General features: G+C 37.2%; 3 protein-coding genes across 3 annotated transcripts; all 3 read left to right on the top strand.

Annotated features, from left to right (window-relative positions):
* The first annotated feature begins 375 nt into the window (after nt 1-375).
* On the top strand, nt 376-1,301 carry LOC133082646 (olfactory receptor 13H1-like). Its single transcript, XM_061179313.1, is given in 3 exon segments — nt 376-663; nt 665-987; nt 989-1,301. Coding segments are annotated over 3 exon segments (924 nt in total).
* A 9,701-nt stretch (nt 1,302-11,002) lies between these two features.
* On the top strand, nt 11,003-11,752 carry LOC133082647 (olfactory receptor 13H1-like). Its single transcript, XM_061179314.1, has one exon. It carries the CDS (start codon nt 11,003-11,005, stop codon nt 11,750-11,752), a length of 750 nt encoding a protein of 249 aa, XP_061035297.1.
* Nucleotides 11,129-11,752, top strand: LOC133081899 (olfactory receptor 13H1-like). The gene has a single exon (XM_061178217.1). It carries the CDS (start codon nt 11,129-11,131, stop codon nt 11,750-11,752), a length of 624 nt encoding a protein of 207 aa, XP_061034200.1.
* Nucleotides 11,753-14,118: the final 2,366 nt, after the last annotated feature.

Here is a 14,118-nt window from a genome sequence, read left to right on the forward strand (position 1 = left end):
TCTTGGAAAATGGAGAACAAGTGAGAGAAGCAGGAAGATGCCCTCCTTTTCCTCTCTTCTTACTTGGAAAAAAAATGATACTAAAAGGTATCTGGCAAAAGTGGGTTGCAGAACTTTTCATATAACCATTTCAAAAGGATGGGGAATTTGCTGTTTTCCATGGGAGGGAGTAGATTTTTAGCTTTGCCTCTGTTTCCATTATAGATATCTCATTTGTATTCTTATATCTTTTGAAGAGGACAACGAGAATGATCCTGTACACCCTAGTTATTTCCAACTTTCTCATACCATCCCTCCATCTTTATTCTCATTCTTTCAGGTAAAATTAGGCAACTACATTGGCACCCATCCAATGAATAGTGGCAAGTGGGAAGAATGGCCATGGACAATGCTACAGCAGTATTTGAGTTTTTTCTTATTGGAATCTCTAACTATCCTGAATGGAGAGTCACATTTTTCACTTTGGTGCTGATAACTTACCTCAGAACATTATTGGGGAATGGACTTATCATCTTTCTTATCCACATTGACCCCCACCTCCACACTCCAATGTACTTCTTCCTTAGTAACCTGTCTTTCTTAGACCTTTGCTATGGAACAGTCTCCATGCCCCAGGCCTTGGTGCATTGTTTCTCTACCCATCCCTACCTCTCTTACCCGCGATTGTTTGACCCAAATAAGTGTCTCCTTGGTCTTGGCCACAGCAGAGTGCCTCCTGCTGGCTGTCATGGCCTACGATTGTGTGGTTGCTATCAGCAATCCCCTGTGCTATTCTGTGGTCATGAATGGCTCAGTGTGTGTTTGGCTGGCTGCTACCTCATGGGGGGCATCATTTGTGCTCACTGCCATGCTCATCTTATCCCTGCAAATTCATTTCTGTGGGGCTAATGTCATCAACCATTTTGTCTGTGAAATTCTCTCCTTTCTTAAGCTGGCTTGTTCTGATACCAGCCTCAATGAGCTTATGATCTTCATCACAAGTATTTTCCCTGCTCCTACCCTTTGGGTTTGTTCTCCTCTCCTATGTCCGAATTGTCACTGCTGTTCTAAGGATTCGCTCAGCCCAGGGTAGGCTCAAGGCCTTTTCTACCTGTGGTTCTCATTTGAGTGTGGTGGCAATCTTCTATGGGGCAGCCATTTCCATGTATATGAAACCACAGTCCAAGTCATCCCCTGACAAGGACAAGTTTATCTCAGTGTTTTATGGGGCTTTGACACCCATGCTGAACCCCCTAATATATAGCCTGAGGAATAAGGATGTTAAAGGGGCAATGAGGAAAGTTATGGCAAAAAGGGCATAAGCCTTCTTTGCTTCTAAACTTCTAAAATAACATTCAGCTACATCTTCACTGACGGAAAAAACTGTTTAAAACGTCTAACTTTACCCTTGGTAGAGTAGGTGATCATTATATGAGAAGCTTCAGGAAGGGCTCCCACCCCAAAGTATTATTCTTACTGAGACTTGAATTTCCGTTACAGGCATTTTTTTTACTCTTTCCTTACATATAACACATTAGTGGTCGGTCACCCATTAAGTTACTCAACTTCAGGTAAATAAATTTATCAGAATCATTTCCTCACTGACAGAAGAGACCTAAGCAGCAAGAGAATCTCCTATGACTGTTAGCAGGAGGCGAGGCATAACTGAAATTGGAAAATAGGACAAAGAATGGTGTCATAAAAGGCCAGAAGACAAATGTCAGAAATTTTACAACTTTACTGAAGGCAAGCCCTATTGTGAAAGCACAATCCCTTACTCTACTTAACCTCAGGATCATGAGAAAATTTTATCATAGACATTTCCTACATTAGTGTAGAGTGTTTCATTTTTTTCTTTTTCTTTTTCTAAACTTCTTGCAAATATATTATTTCATTCTGTATTCCTAATATCTCTGTAAAATTGGTAAGAAAAGTCACCATAATCCACCCCTCATGTTAACAATGAGAAAAAAAAATAGAATGAGTAAATCACTTATCAAAATAGCATAATTTTCAAATAAATGCAACATTCATTCAAATTCCATCTATTATACATTTTTTTAAATTATGGTATTCTCAGCCACTGAAACCATGTTTTAATATCAAGAAATAAAAAATATTTAGAAAAAAATCCAAGTGATTTAAATCTTTGATTTATTCATTCAACAAATATTAACTTTCTACTTTCAACCAGGAACTAGGTACTAGGTGCCAGGGCAAGTTTCATACATTATGCAAAACATTTCACATTAACATTGTGAAATAAAGTTAAATTGGTGAAATCAATAAAATTTTACAGGAAAAAACAATAGCGCCTTCAGGTAGAGAGAAATTCAGAAATTAGGAGAAATATTCAGAGTACTCATTTTAATGACCCTGCTTTTGGGGGGAGAAATATTCTACTCTTTATTACAGCTCTCTATTTGCAGCTTAAAATGAGAATCATATTTTTGTTAATGGTGCCCCTACTACAAAATGGTAGCTCTGTCACTATATGCTTTGTCTCTTTATTGACTTGTTGGTACAGGCACAGCCTATAGACAGAGTGACATAGTGGAGTTTGGAGATAGGGTTGCAGAATTGATTCTGCTACTAACTAGCTGTGTGACCTTAGTTATAGCACTCTTTGGCCCTCAGATTTGCTCATCAATATAATAGGAAGGTTGTGTTTTGTTACCCAAGGATCTCTCTAGTCCTAACATTCTGCATCTAGGGGTTATATAGATTTTCTTTATTTTCTTAAAAAAATAGAATAATATCATCAATTTACTCGGCAACTTGCTTTTTCCACTTGACAATATATCATGGACATTCCTCAAGATCAATATATATAGATCTATCTGTCTGACTTTAAATGTTAGCTTTGACTGAAAAAGTAGACACACATAGCAGCTAGTTAACATAGCTATGGCCCTTCCAGCACTAACATTCTGTTTCTAGGCATCTAAACTCCAAAGACAATCTAATTCAACATTGATATTAATTCATTTTAAATATAAAAATGAACTCTATGAGGGTGCTGTGGAATGAAATCAATTCTTGAGTGTTGAAAACTGCTAAGGTTGACTATCGCTTCTCCACCTGATCACTCACAGGCATTGTGAGAAGCATTCCACTGTGCACCTCATCCTAGGCAGCTGGGTAGTGAAGCTTACTTTGCTTCACCCTGGAAAGCAAATAAAGACTGGTTTGAAACCAAGATAGTTCTGTTAGAAATTGAGGAGAAAGTTTGCAAACTGAAAAATAGTTTCCAAGTGATATTTTCCAATAGGGATTTAAGAAAAAGACGCCATACCCCATTCACAGGATTTGGGATTTCACTTGAGGAAAGGCAGTGAAGTATAACTATTTAGAGCACAGGCCCTGGAGCCAAACTTTTTGGATTCAGACTTTCATTCTACCACTTTTATTTCAAGTTACTCTCTCTGCTTTGATCTCTTCACCTAAGGGAGCTAATAGTACTTGTAACACTAACTGTAGTGTTCAGAGTTTGATCATGTAGACACAACCACTCTAGTTATATCAGGCAGGAAGGAATTTAATAAACAGAATTAGAGGCCTATGAAGCCTTTGGAAGGGCTGTGAGAGAGAAGGTTAAGGAATATTGCAAACAACCTCAGACAGTTGCAAGAATCGCAGGAATCTTGGGAAGTTTTAGGGATATTATGTAGGAAACTGTTACCAATGATGTCACTGAAGTAGATATTTCACAGAAGAATGCTCAGAAGCCATTTAAATCTCTGTTTACAAAGTCTACACACTTTTACAATACAGGTGAGAGCTAAAAAGGATGTGTTGAAGGTGACTTCATAGCTTGGTTATAAGAACTGTATGACTCAATTCATGTAAAGCACTTAGAAAAGTGCCTGGCCTATAGTTAGAGAACAATAAACGTTAGCTGTCATTGAGAAGTCTGGATCACGTGAGCCTAAGACGCCACAAATTGAAATGCCTACTTGTTTCTTAAATAGTGCATTCCAAGGTTGCTCTCTCACCCATGCATTCAAGCATCTGTACATATATCATTCAATTAATATGCATTTATTAACTACCTACTATACAGCCGGTACTGTGGTATTGCCAGAGATGTGGTGGTCAAATAAAAGCATATTTGATCCTTCCCCTCAAAGAATTCACTGTCTAGGCGGGAAGAAAGATGTGTACGCAAGCAACATTACTATGTGAATTTATATCTTCCTAGTTCTTAAGATTATAAAGCACTTTATACACTTTACAGTTTATCTTATTCTTGAACATATATTACCTCATATCATCTTCTAAATAATTTAATGAGATAAGCAAACAGATACTGTTATTAATATTATGAAACTGACATTAAGAGGTGATAAAAAGATGTAGAGAGACTGTGATATTATCAAGGTCAACAGTTAGTGATATGACTGGGAAGAGAATACAATTCTCCTAGAATTATGGTGGTGGTAATTTCTCATTGTATACACATATCAAATCATTATGGTGTACACCTGAAACTAATATAATGTTATGTGTCAATTATACCTCAATAAAAAATTAATTTAATTTAATTTAATTTAAAAAATACAATTCTCCTGATGCCTAGATGCTCTTTCTGATGGGAGCCTGATGGGTTCAGGGAGTCTCTGAAAAAGAGAAGTAGGAAGAAGGTAAGATTGTTGCTGGACAGAGAAAGGAAAAAACACTATGTTTTCAGATTGTCTAGCTAAAACATCTGACCCTGACACTTATTGGCTATATGACCTTGGGCAACTTCCTGCCTCAGTTTCCTCATCTATAACAGGAAGACAATCATAGGACTGACCTCATAAGGTTGTTAAGAGGATTAAATCAGTTGATTTTATATAAAATGCTGAGAACTATGGCTGGGACATAGTAAGCCCTCAGTAAGCATTAACTTATTTTATTACTGGTATTATACAGTTATTATTACTAATACTGAAGTCTCAATTGACTCAAAAGTAGTTGGTGTTCATCTCACTGGGTGCCTTCTCTCCTCTTTTTTCCCCCGCTAGTAATATGCATAACAAATGTTTCTGATTAACTGTGAGCAGCAGGTCAAACACTTTTTCAGTACAACATCACGATGGAGTGAGAAAAGCACATGATTAGGCGTCAGGATGTCTGGATTCTAGTCTGGGTTCTGCCATTAATGAGCTATGAAACTCTGGGCGAATCACTTAATTCTCTGGACTGAATCTGTCAAACAGGGAAAAATATATTCTTTAACCTACCTCAGAAGGGTTGGAAGATCAAATGAGATCATAGATGTTAGATGTTAAAAAGTTAAAAGCACGTTACAAATGCTACATGATGGTATTTTCATTATCCTCAGAATTAGCCTCTACATCTTCTCCTCACTTACCCTTAATGACCACTCACTCACTGAATCTTATTGTTTCTTGCTCTAAAATGTCTTCGAAATCCATCCCTTCTCTGTCCTCAATGCATCTGTCCTAGTCCACAGCTTACTCAACCCATACCAGGATGACTGTAATAAGCTCCTATTTTTCCCTAGTCCAGTCTCTCTCTAAACTAGCCATCCAATCAACTTCTCCAGAATGATTTTCTAAAGCGAAAATCTCATCATGTTAAACCTTCTTCTACAATTCCCCTCCAAGATTAGAAACTTGCAGTGGCTCCCTATTGCCTACAGGATATGCCAACATTAATTGAGGACCCTACTAACCTCTTTATCCTCCTTCTCTACCTCATCTCCACAGACCCCATGATCCAGGAAAACAATACTTTTTTCTCTACCTTTTATGTGTATATGCCACTGTATACACTGTTCTCTCTGCCTGCAGTGCCCTTCTTGTCTTCCATGCCTGGCAAAACCTCACTCATCCTTCAAGGTCAGATCTAATGTCATGTCTTCAGTGAAGCCTTCCCCAGAGCTCATTCCATTCTGTTTAACCCTGGATAGGTGACTTAATTCCATTTTCTTTTGCTTAATAACATTTTGTTCAACCCTAAATTTAGCCTCTTCCATATTATTTTATAATCAGTTGTTTTGGAGTGTTTATCCCCAATTAGATCATAAGTTTATTGAGAACAAGAAGTTTGTTTCATTCATCTCTGTCTCCCTAGCATAATTCCTGGCACAGAGTACATGCACAATAAGAATTGCTTAAATGAATAGATGTTAAACCAATACTTCTCAAACTATCTGTGGTAAAACACAGCTGTTTTTTTAAAGTTCCAAGCTGTCACAGCCTGATATTTTATAAAATACAATGAAAATATTATGGCAATGTCAAATCACTTTAAAAGTTACTGTTTACTCTCAATTCTGTTCTTATGTCATTGCAAACATTTTGAGTAGCACTAAGCTAGACCATTTGCTGAGATGCCTCATTCCTAGCCCCCAATATCTTGAACTCTAAGTTGGAAATTTTGAGAAGGATACATGTAAAAATAATAAACAATTACATCATATATTCAGGCCACAACTGGGCAAGAAATCAATAAAATAATACTATTATGATTAGGTACATGCACAGATGAAGTAAATCAATGGGACAGTGAATGAGAAGATGATTATATTTAGACAGTGACAGTTTGTATGGCACCTCAAAATTAATCCAGCAAAGTTTTAGGAAAAAGTGGGATTTCCAGAAACTATTCAAGTCAAAGATGGCTGGGATGGGCTGGGGGAAGTCAGGATAAAGTGAAGAGGAAGAGGAAACCTCCAGTAAACACTGTTAACATTATTTACCTGAATGCTTAATTGAAGTTTTCATAGCATCCCAATAAATTGTGGCCACTCCCCTTTTCCTATTCATTCATTACCTTCTGAGTCACTGTATTGGAAACCCTCCCAAGAAACACAGGACTCTGAGTAATCACCCTAGAGTTGGTTCTGCTCCCTGATAACTTAAGAGCAAAAGTGGAGTTGAGGGTGTTAGTCAAAAGTTTTATCATATTGTCACTTATGAAGTATTGGCATTAGTAGACAAAATCTACTTGTATTTTAATGACTTAGAAATAACACTCCCAGAAGAATGTACAGCTTTAGTTCAGTAGTAGGATTTAATTGCCTTTTAGGGACCTGATCCCTGAAGTCTCTTCAGTGAAATCACTTCTTTGGAACCAGAATGAATAAACTCAGAAGGTAACAGCAGAGAATGTTTAAGATTCTTCTCTCCTTCTTCTCTTGTTCATATTTTGGACCATTTGGAGCCCTGGTTTCTAAAATGCTGAACAGAATCAAGACAAAACCCATCGTAAGAGCAAGTGAAGAACATACACCCTGGCAAGGAGGAAAGAAGCCATAGTTGTTTGTTGGAACAAATCAACATATATGTGTGGAATGGTCAGTTTTGACATGGATCTTCCAGGATGCACCTGTAACTCACTCCCCTTGAAAGACTCCAACACTTCAGTGAGCTAATGACCTTGCACAACTCTTAGAGACCTTGGCATTTTTGTTTGGGGGGTTTTTATGCTATTCAGGTGAGAAAAATCAATTTGGTTCCCCAAATAATCATTTATTCATTAAGTTCCTGCCATGTGTCAGGAATTGAGACAAGTCCTGAAGTTATAGAAATGAAATGCAAATTCTTCTTTCAGAAGGCTCACAGTATAATATGACCATATTGCCTTATTTTTGTCCTCATTTATTTAATTATTTTCCCCCTTCCAGAAAAGAAAGATAACAAATGTGGCCATATTGTCATGGGTGCTACTTCCCAAATGAGGATTCATTTAAAAATAATAATAGCTTATATATATGGCACAAAAGCCCTATGAGATAGTTACTATAATTTTCCCAATTTTATAATTGAGGAAACTAAGGTGTAAACAAGTTAAGCAAATTACCAATGTCGCACAGTGAATCAGTGATGGATCCAGGATTCAAACTTTGATCCAGGATCCATGCTCTTAACCAACAGTCTACACTGCCTGATATGAATAATAGAAATTCCTGTCTGTGCATACTATCTATTCTAGTATATGTTGAACTCCTGGGAGCTTTCTGAAGAGCTCAGAGAACAGGGAAGATACTCCAAGCATCCCTTAATTTAAGTATTAAAAATGAAATGAGTCCTCCTGGGAAGCATGCTCTTACATGGTAAGTGGGACCAGGAAAGCCCTCTTTGGGAAATCCATGTGCAGAAAAGTACACCCAACATGTTTCCAAAAGCCTGTGACTATATGTGAGAATCTCCACATATGTCTAGTTCATTTAGGAAGATTCTGGCCTACACAGTGCTAAAACACTGAATTATTCAATAAAAAATATATATGGCTAGTCTAGTGAAATTCTCTAAAATCATGTAAACACATAAATGTGTTCTTTGTTTTTCAGCTATCTATACTGGCATTTGTTTTGAGATTTTTAGGACTATAACATGGTGAATATTGTAAGTCAAAATAAGGCTTTATGATTTTAAATGTTACCATTCTAGTGTGAAACTTTAGTACCCCTCGAAAAAGTTTGTGCCCCGAAAATCCCATTCTTGTAATGCTGTTAAGAAACTATGCTTGTGGTGTCACCATTGAATAAAGACTAGATTACCTGACTTCTGCTTCAGTCTCAATCCTATAACTCTACTCCAAGAAGACTTTTTCACTTCAGATTGATTCTGTTTTCTGATTCCAATTCTGGGAGTATACAGAACAAAAAGGAGCCTTTAAATTCTCATTACAGGTAGTCAAGGGCCTCCTTGTAGGACCACTCTCTTTAATAAGTAAAAAAACAACTGTAATTAGAAGTTTAGCAGCAGCTAAATATTTTTTCAGTTTTTCGGCCCTTGGTTCTGATTTCTTTTCAGAACACCCTTATCCTGTATTAGGTTTTATTGAGGATCTTGTTATAAATTCTTACTCTACTTCTTGAATTACTTGTCCATAAAGGTCTTCTACCTTCTGAGATTTGGAGTTTGTCCTGAGTAGAAAATCCAAAGAGATCACCTACATCATTAGCCTGGATAGTTCTCTCTGCTGCCTAGCTCCTAAGACAAACCTTCCCATCCACAGCCTGTTCTCACCAAGGCCTGACAACTACCTCATGAGTCTGAAACTATACACTGTAGATGCCCCAAATCCTGATTTGTGACTACAACTTCCTGGAAATTTTACAGACAATCCAGGAAAAGATCTTGACCTTAATAATGAGCTGGTCTGTGATAGCATGCATATCTGATAGAACTAGAACAAAAAAAGAAACTTAAATTTTGAATGGATGAAAAAGGGTGAAAACACTTTTCTTTCAGATTCTAGAATAAACCCATTTTCTCTCTTCACTATCACACCTTCCCTCCATGCAAAGGGCAAATTGTAAGGCTAAAAAAGTATCATTTCTGAGCTACAGGGCATTAATAAGACTGAAGACTATGAGGAACTTCCCTGGCAGTCCAATGGTTAAGACTTTGTGCTTCCAATGCAGGGGATACGGGTTCATTCCCTGGTTGGGGAACTAAGATCGCACATGCTATGCGGCGCGGCCAAAAAGTCAAAAAAAAAAAAATACTGAATACTATGAGATATTAACTATTTCTCATCATAGGCTTTTTACCATCAAACATTTACTTTCTTCAGCCAGTTCAAAGTAGTTTCAGTCAAATCAATTTCATGACATTGAAATAACTGGACTTGATTCATTCAACAAATAACTGGACTTGATTCATTCAACAAACGTATATTGAACCCATATTTTGTGGGTTCACACTAGGTATTGTGTGAGGTAGTGAAAATAAGGTAGTACATAGAACAGTCAGGGTCTCGTTCCTCCTAGGGCTAAAGTAAGAGAGCAGAAATTAAATAATCACACAAATATATAAATACAAACTGTGATAAGAGCCATACAAGAAAAGTTCTGAGTACTATGAACAATTTTAACAAAGAGATCTAATTTAAATTAGTGGGGTTAGGGAAGGCTTTTGTAATGAAGTTCCTTTTAGGCTGAGGTATTAAGAATGACTAGGAGTTCACCAAGTAAAAAAGGTAGGAAGAATATTTCCCCCAGCAAGAACACAATGTGCAAAATCCTGAGGTAGGAACAATCTTAGAGTGCTTCATAAAGATAATATTGCTGAAACAAGGTCAGCATGAGAAGAGACTATGCAAGATAAGGTTAGGGTCAGGTCATTTAGACTCTTGTGGGTCATGGTAAATAGGTTAGATTACATTCCAATTGTAATTAGAAGCCCTAAAGTGGTTTTAAGCATGGGAACGATACAGTCATAATTATGTATATTTGTAAAAGGCTGCTATGTGTAGAATAGACTATAGAGAGGCAAGAATGGAAGTAGGGAGACGTATTAAGCAGTTCTTGTGTTAGTCCAGATGTGAGACGATGGTGGCTCTTACTAGATAAGTGTTGGCTGTGGATATGGAGATTTGTAGGTAGATTTGAAATATATTTAGGAGGACGAGCCAATAGTACTTAGTGATTGATTGGATGTGCAGGTTAAGGAAGAAATGAGAGTGAACTGGGCACACATTTTATGCCAAGGATATGAACAAGCTAAGGATAAATCTCTGGCTAATATCCATAGCAGGAAAGAACAATTAGTAATTCTGTGATTCAGGGATCTGATTACATTTAAGCAGTAAATTAGCACATTTTCGTTTAGGGGGAGTGTTCAAAGCATGCTTCAGGTGGAGCCCAACCTCTCTCATTTTATAGATGAAGGGATTAAGACTCACAATGGCTTGTGCTGCTTTGCAAATTAATCTTGTGCTGTGTATGAGTGCTTTGTCTTCCAAAATAGAACACAAACTTACAAACAGCATCACTTGTTTCATAGACATCTCCTCCTAATAGCACCTGATATACTACTGAGGATACAGCAAACACTCAATAAATGTTTCCCAAATTAAAATGATTTCAATTTCTTCTTCCTCAGCAGATAGAACAAAATGGATATTCTGATTACAGATAATGCCAGCAAAGTGACAGAATTCATCCTGGTGGGTTTGTCCAATCATCCAAAAGTCCAGGGTAGCAGTCTACCTGATTACATTGGTGGGTAACAGTCTCATCATTGTTGTGGTTAGAGTAGATAAGCAGCTTCACACCCCTATGTATTTTTTCTTAAGCAACTTGTCCTTCCTTGATATCTGCTACTCTAGCAATTCAGTGCCTTTTTTATTGTTCAATGGTTTAAGAGACTACCCCACCATTTCCTATACTAGCTGTTATGCTCAGATGACCATTGCTCTTTTTCTGGGGATGACAGAGTGCCTCCTCCTTGATGTCATGGCTTATGATAGATTTATTGCAATATCCAATCCCCTGTGTCACACCATCATTATGAATAACCAGGTCTGCATACAGTTGGCTGTGGTAACCTGGGCTAGTGCCTTCCTTTTAGCAGTAATACCAATCACTGCAATTCTTGCCAGTTTGTGTGGACACAATATCATCAACCATTTTACCTGTGAGGCACAGGCCCTGTTGAAGCTCATCTGGTCAGACACCCTAGTCAGACTTATTCTGGGTCTGGTCTTCGGTATATTGACATTGCCACTGCCCTTCACCTTCATCTTCATCTCCTATACTCGCATTGTGGTTGTCTTGCTGAGGATCCGCTCTGCAGAGGCCAGGCTCAAAACTTTCTCCACCTGTGGATCCCATCTGACTGTGGTCACCATATTTTATGGGACAGCCACCTGCATGTACCTGAAACCTCAGTCAAGGAAGTACCAGGACCAGGACAAAGTCACCTCTGCATTTTACAGTGTTGTAAGCCCTGTGTTGAACCCTCTCATTTATACCTTGAGGAACAAGGATGTGAAAGATGCCCTAAGAAAAATAATTAAGAAGAAATAATCCTAAAAAGGGCATGAATAGTCCACAGAGGCTCATCTAACCAACAGCTTGACATTCACTTGTAAAAATAACAAGGTCCAAATACTAAACAATATTTTAGTAACGTAATTATTTTCAAATGTGTTTTTTTCTATTTCCAACAGGCGTGTGATAAAGAACTTACTCCCACTGAGAAAAACATTAAACATTTACAATGTCATCCATTTAAGTAATAAATTATACAGGACAATCTTGTGGGAGAGCTTATAAAACAAAATAATAATTAGCACATTTGAATCCTGAGTAGCTTGATTTTGTTTTGATAAATGAGAAACATTTCAATATTCTAGATTCTCTTTTATAGATGATAAAAAGCAAACTTGTAAAATGGACAATTCTTAACTCAATACTTTTTGTATGAGGTATATTATGACCCAGGCTTAGAAATGATAGATGTGAGTGGGTAGAGAGAGAAAAATTACTCAACTGCTATATAAGACTTCCACATAGAAAGTCCTCTGCTGAAGCAACGAGCCCTTCAAGACTGTGTACATACTGAGGGCCAGAATTGATGACTCTACGGAACCTATAATTGCATGTCTTGATCAATAGATAGGGCCACATTTTCTCTGCCAATGTACCCTATTTCTGGATAATTGCATGCCACTTCCAAAGTTGTTGACCTCACATAGGGCAAATTTAACTCAGGAGGAACTCCTTAAAAAAAAAAAAAGCATGTACTGTATCTTTTGATTATAAGAATTATAATGTTCTTTTTTTTAAAACACATTGGGGGAGAAGAAATGAAATACCACCTATAATCCCAACACTCAATGAGGCTTGCATAGGTGTTAGAATCTGGAAGACATGTATTTAAGTCTGGTACTCATGGTTGTGTGGTGTTTAGTTAGTTAGTTTCCATCTTTAAGCTTCAATTTTCTCATCTGTAAAATGTGGATTATAAGAGTGCCTACCTCACAAGCTCGTTTTGAGAATTAAATAGGATAATACACGTTAGCTTCTACCACAATGACTGGCACATGGTGGACACAGAATACACATCAGTCAAAAAAGAAAAAAACCGTCAATAACTCTCTAACACAAAGCCATTTTTGAGTGTTTGTTTATGTCTATACAAATAATGACTATATCATTTTTAAAATAATCCATGAAAATAGGATAGACTGAAAAAATATGTTCCCACTGTGGTCTTAATTTGAATTTATCTTATTAGAAAGGAGACTGAATATGTTTCTCATGTTCACTGGTCATTTGTGTTTCAATAGTCAGGGTCTTTGTTTTTGGTTCAAAATGACAATGAACCAGTCCAATTTTGGAAACAAACTGCTGCACTCAGTAACATATGACTAATAAAAAGCCACAAAATTCCTTTCAACATTGATTGACTCCATCAGTTTCCAGATACATCCTGACAGGCAGATCCCCAGTTTGGGCCATTTTATTTCACTCTGGTAAGCACTCCTGCAATTAATGCCTAATCAGTCAACAACAGAAGCTGTTGTAAATGAAAATGAAAATAATAAAACTGTGTGAATCCCAATAGAGAACTCTTTAGAAAGAGAATCTACGGTGTTATGCAAATTTCATTGTAACATTACCATTTTAACCTTGAACAAATTCTTTTTTTTTTTAACATCTTTATTGGAGTATAATTGCTTTACAATGGTGTGTTAGTTTCTGCTTTATAACAAAGTGAATCAGTTATACATATACATATGTTCCCATATCTCTTCCCTCTTGCATCTCCCTCCCTCCCACCCTCCCTATCCCACTCCTCTAGGTGATCACAAAGCACCGAGCTGATCTCCCTGTGCTATGCGGCTGCTTCCCACTAGCTATCTATTTTACGTTTGGTAGTGTATGTGAACAAATTCTTGTGTAAGTTTTATTTCTGGTGTTTCTAAAACTTCTCGCTTAAACTAAAGCACCCCTGAAACTAAAGGGAAGGTACTAATAACTAACTAACAAGACACAGTAAGCAGATAAAGTCAAACACTAGAGGGGGGAAACAAACGTGATTCCTCAAAAGAAAGGAAAAATGGAGTAAAACTGCAAACCTAATACTTATTGGAATTTGATCATTTTCATTAGGGACTAAGAAGAGGTAGAATAGAACAAGCAATGAGATGTGCCTTTTGCTGACAGAAAGAAATTTATTGGGGAGAGGCAGGGACTTTTTTAGCTACAAGAGAAAATTAGACAGGTAAACTAATGTCTTCCCTTTTGATTACCTCAGGAAGAAGTTAGACAGGGTTCTCTCTAGAGAGAGAAATATGTTACATCTAGAAGTGGAGAACAAGCTGCAGGAAGACTTCTGACATGAAGTCAAGACTCTGGATGAAAAAAAAAAAGACTCTGGATGAATA

Source organism: Eubalaena glacialis, chromosome X, assembly GCF_028564815.1.
Source record: "Eubalaena glacialis isolate mEubGla1 chromosome X, mEubGla1.1.hap2.+ XY, whole genome shotgun sequence".
Lineage (NCBI taxonomy): Eukaryota > Metazoa > Chordata > Mammalia > Artiodactyla > Balaenidae > Eubalaena > Eubalaena glacialis.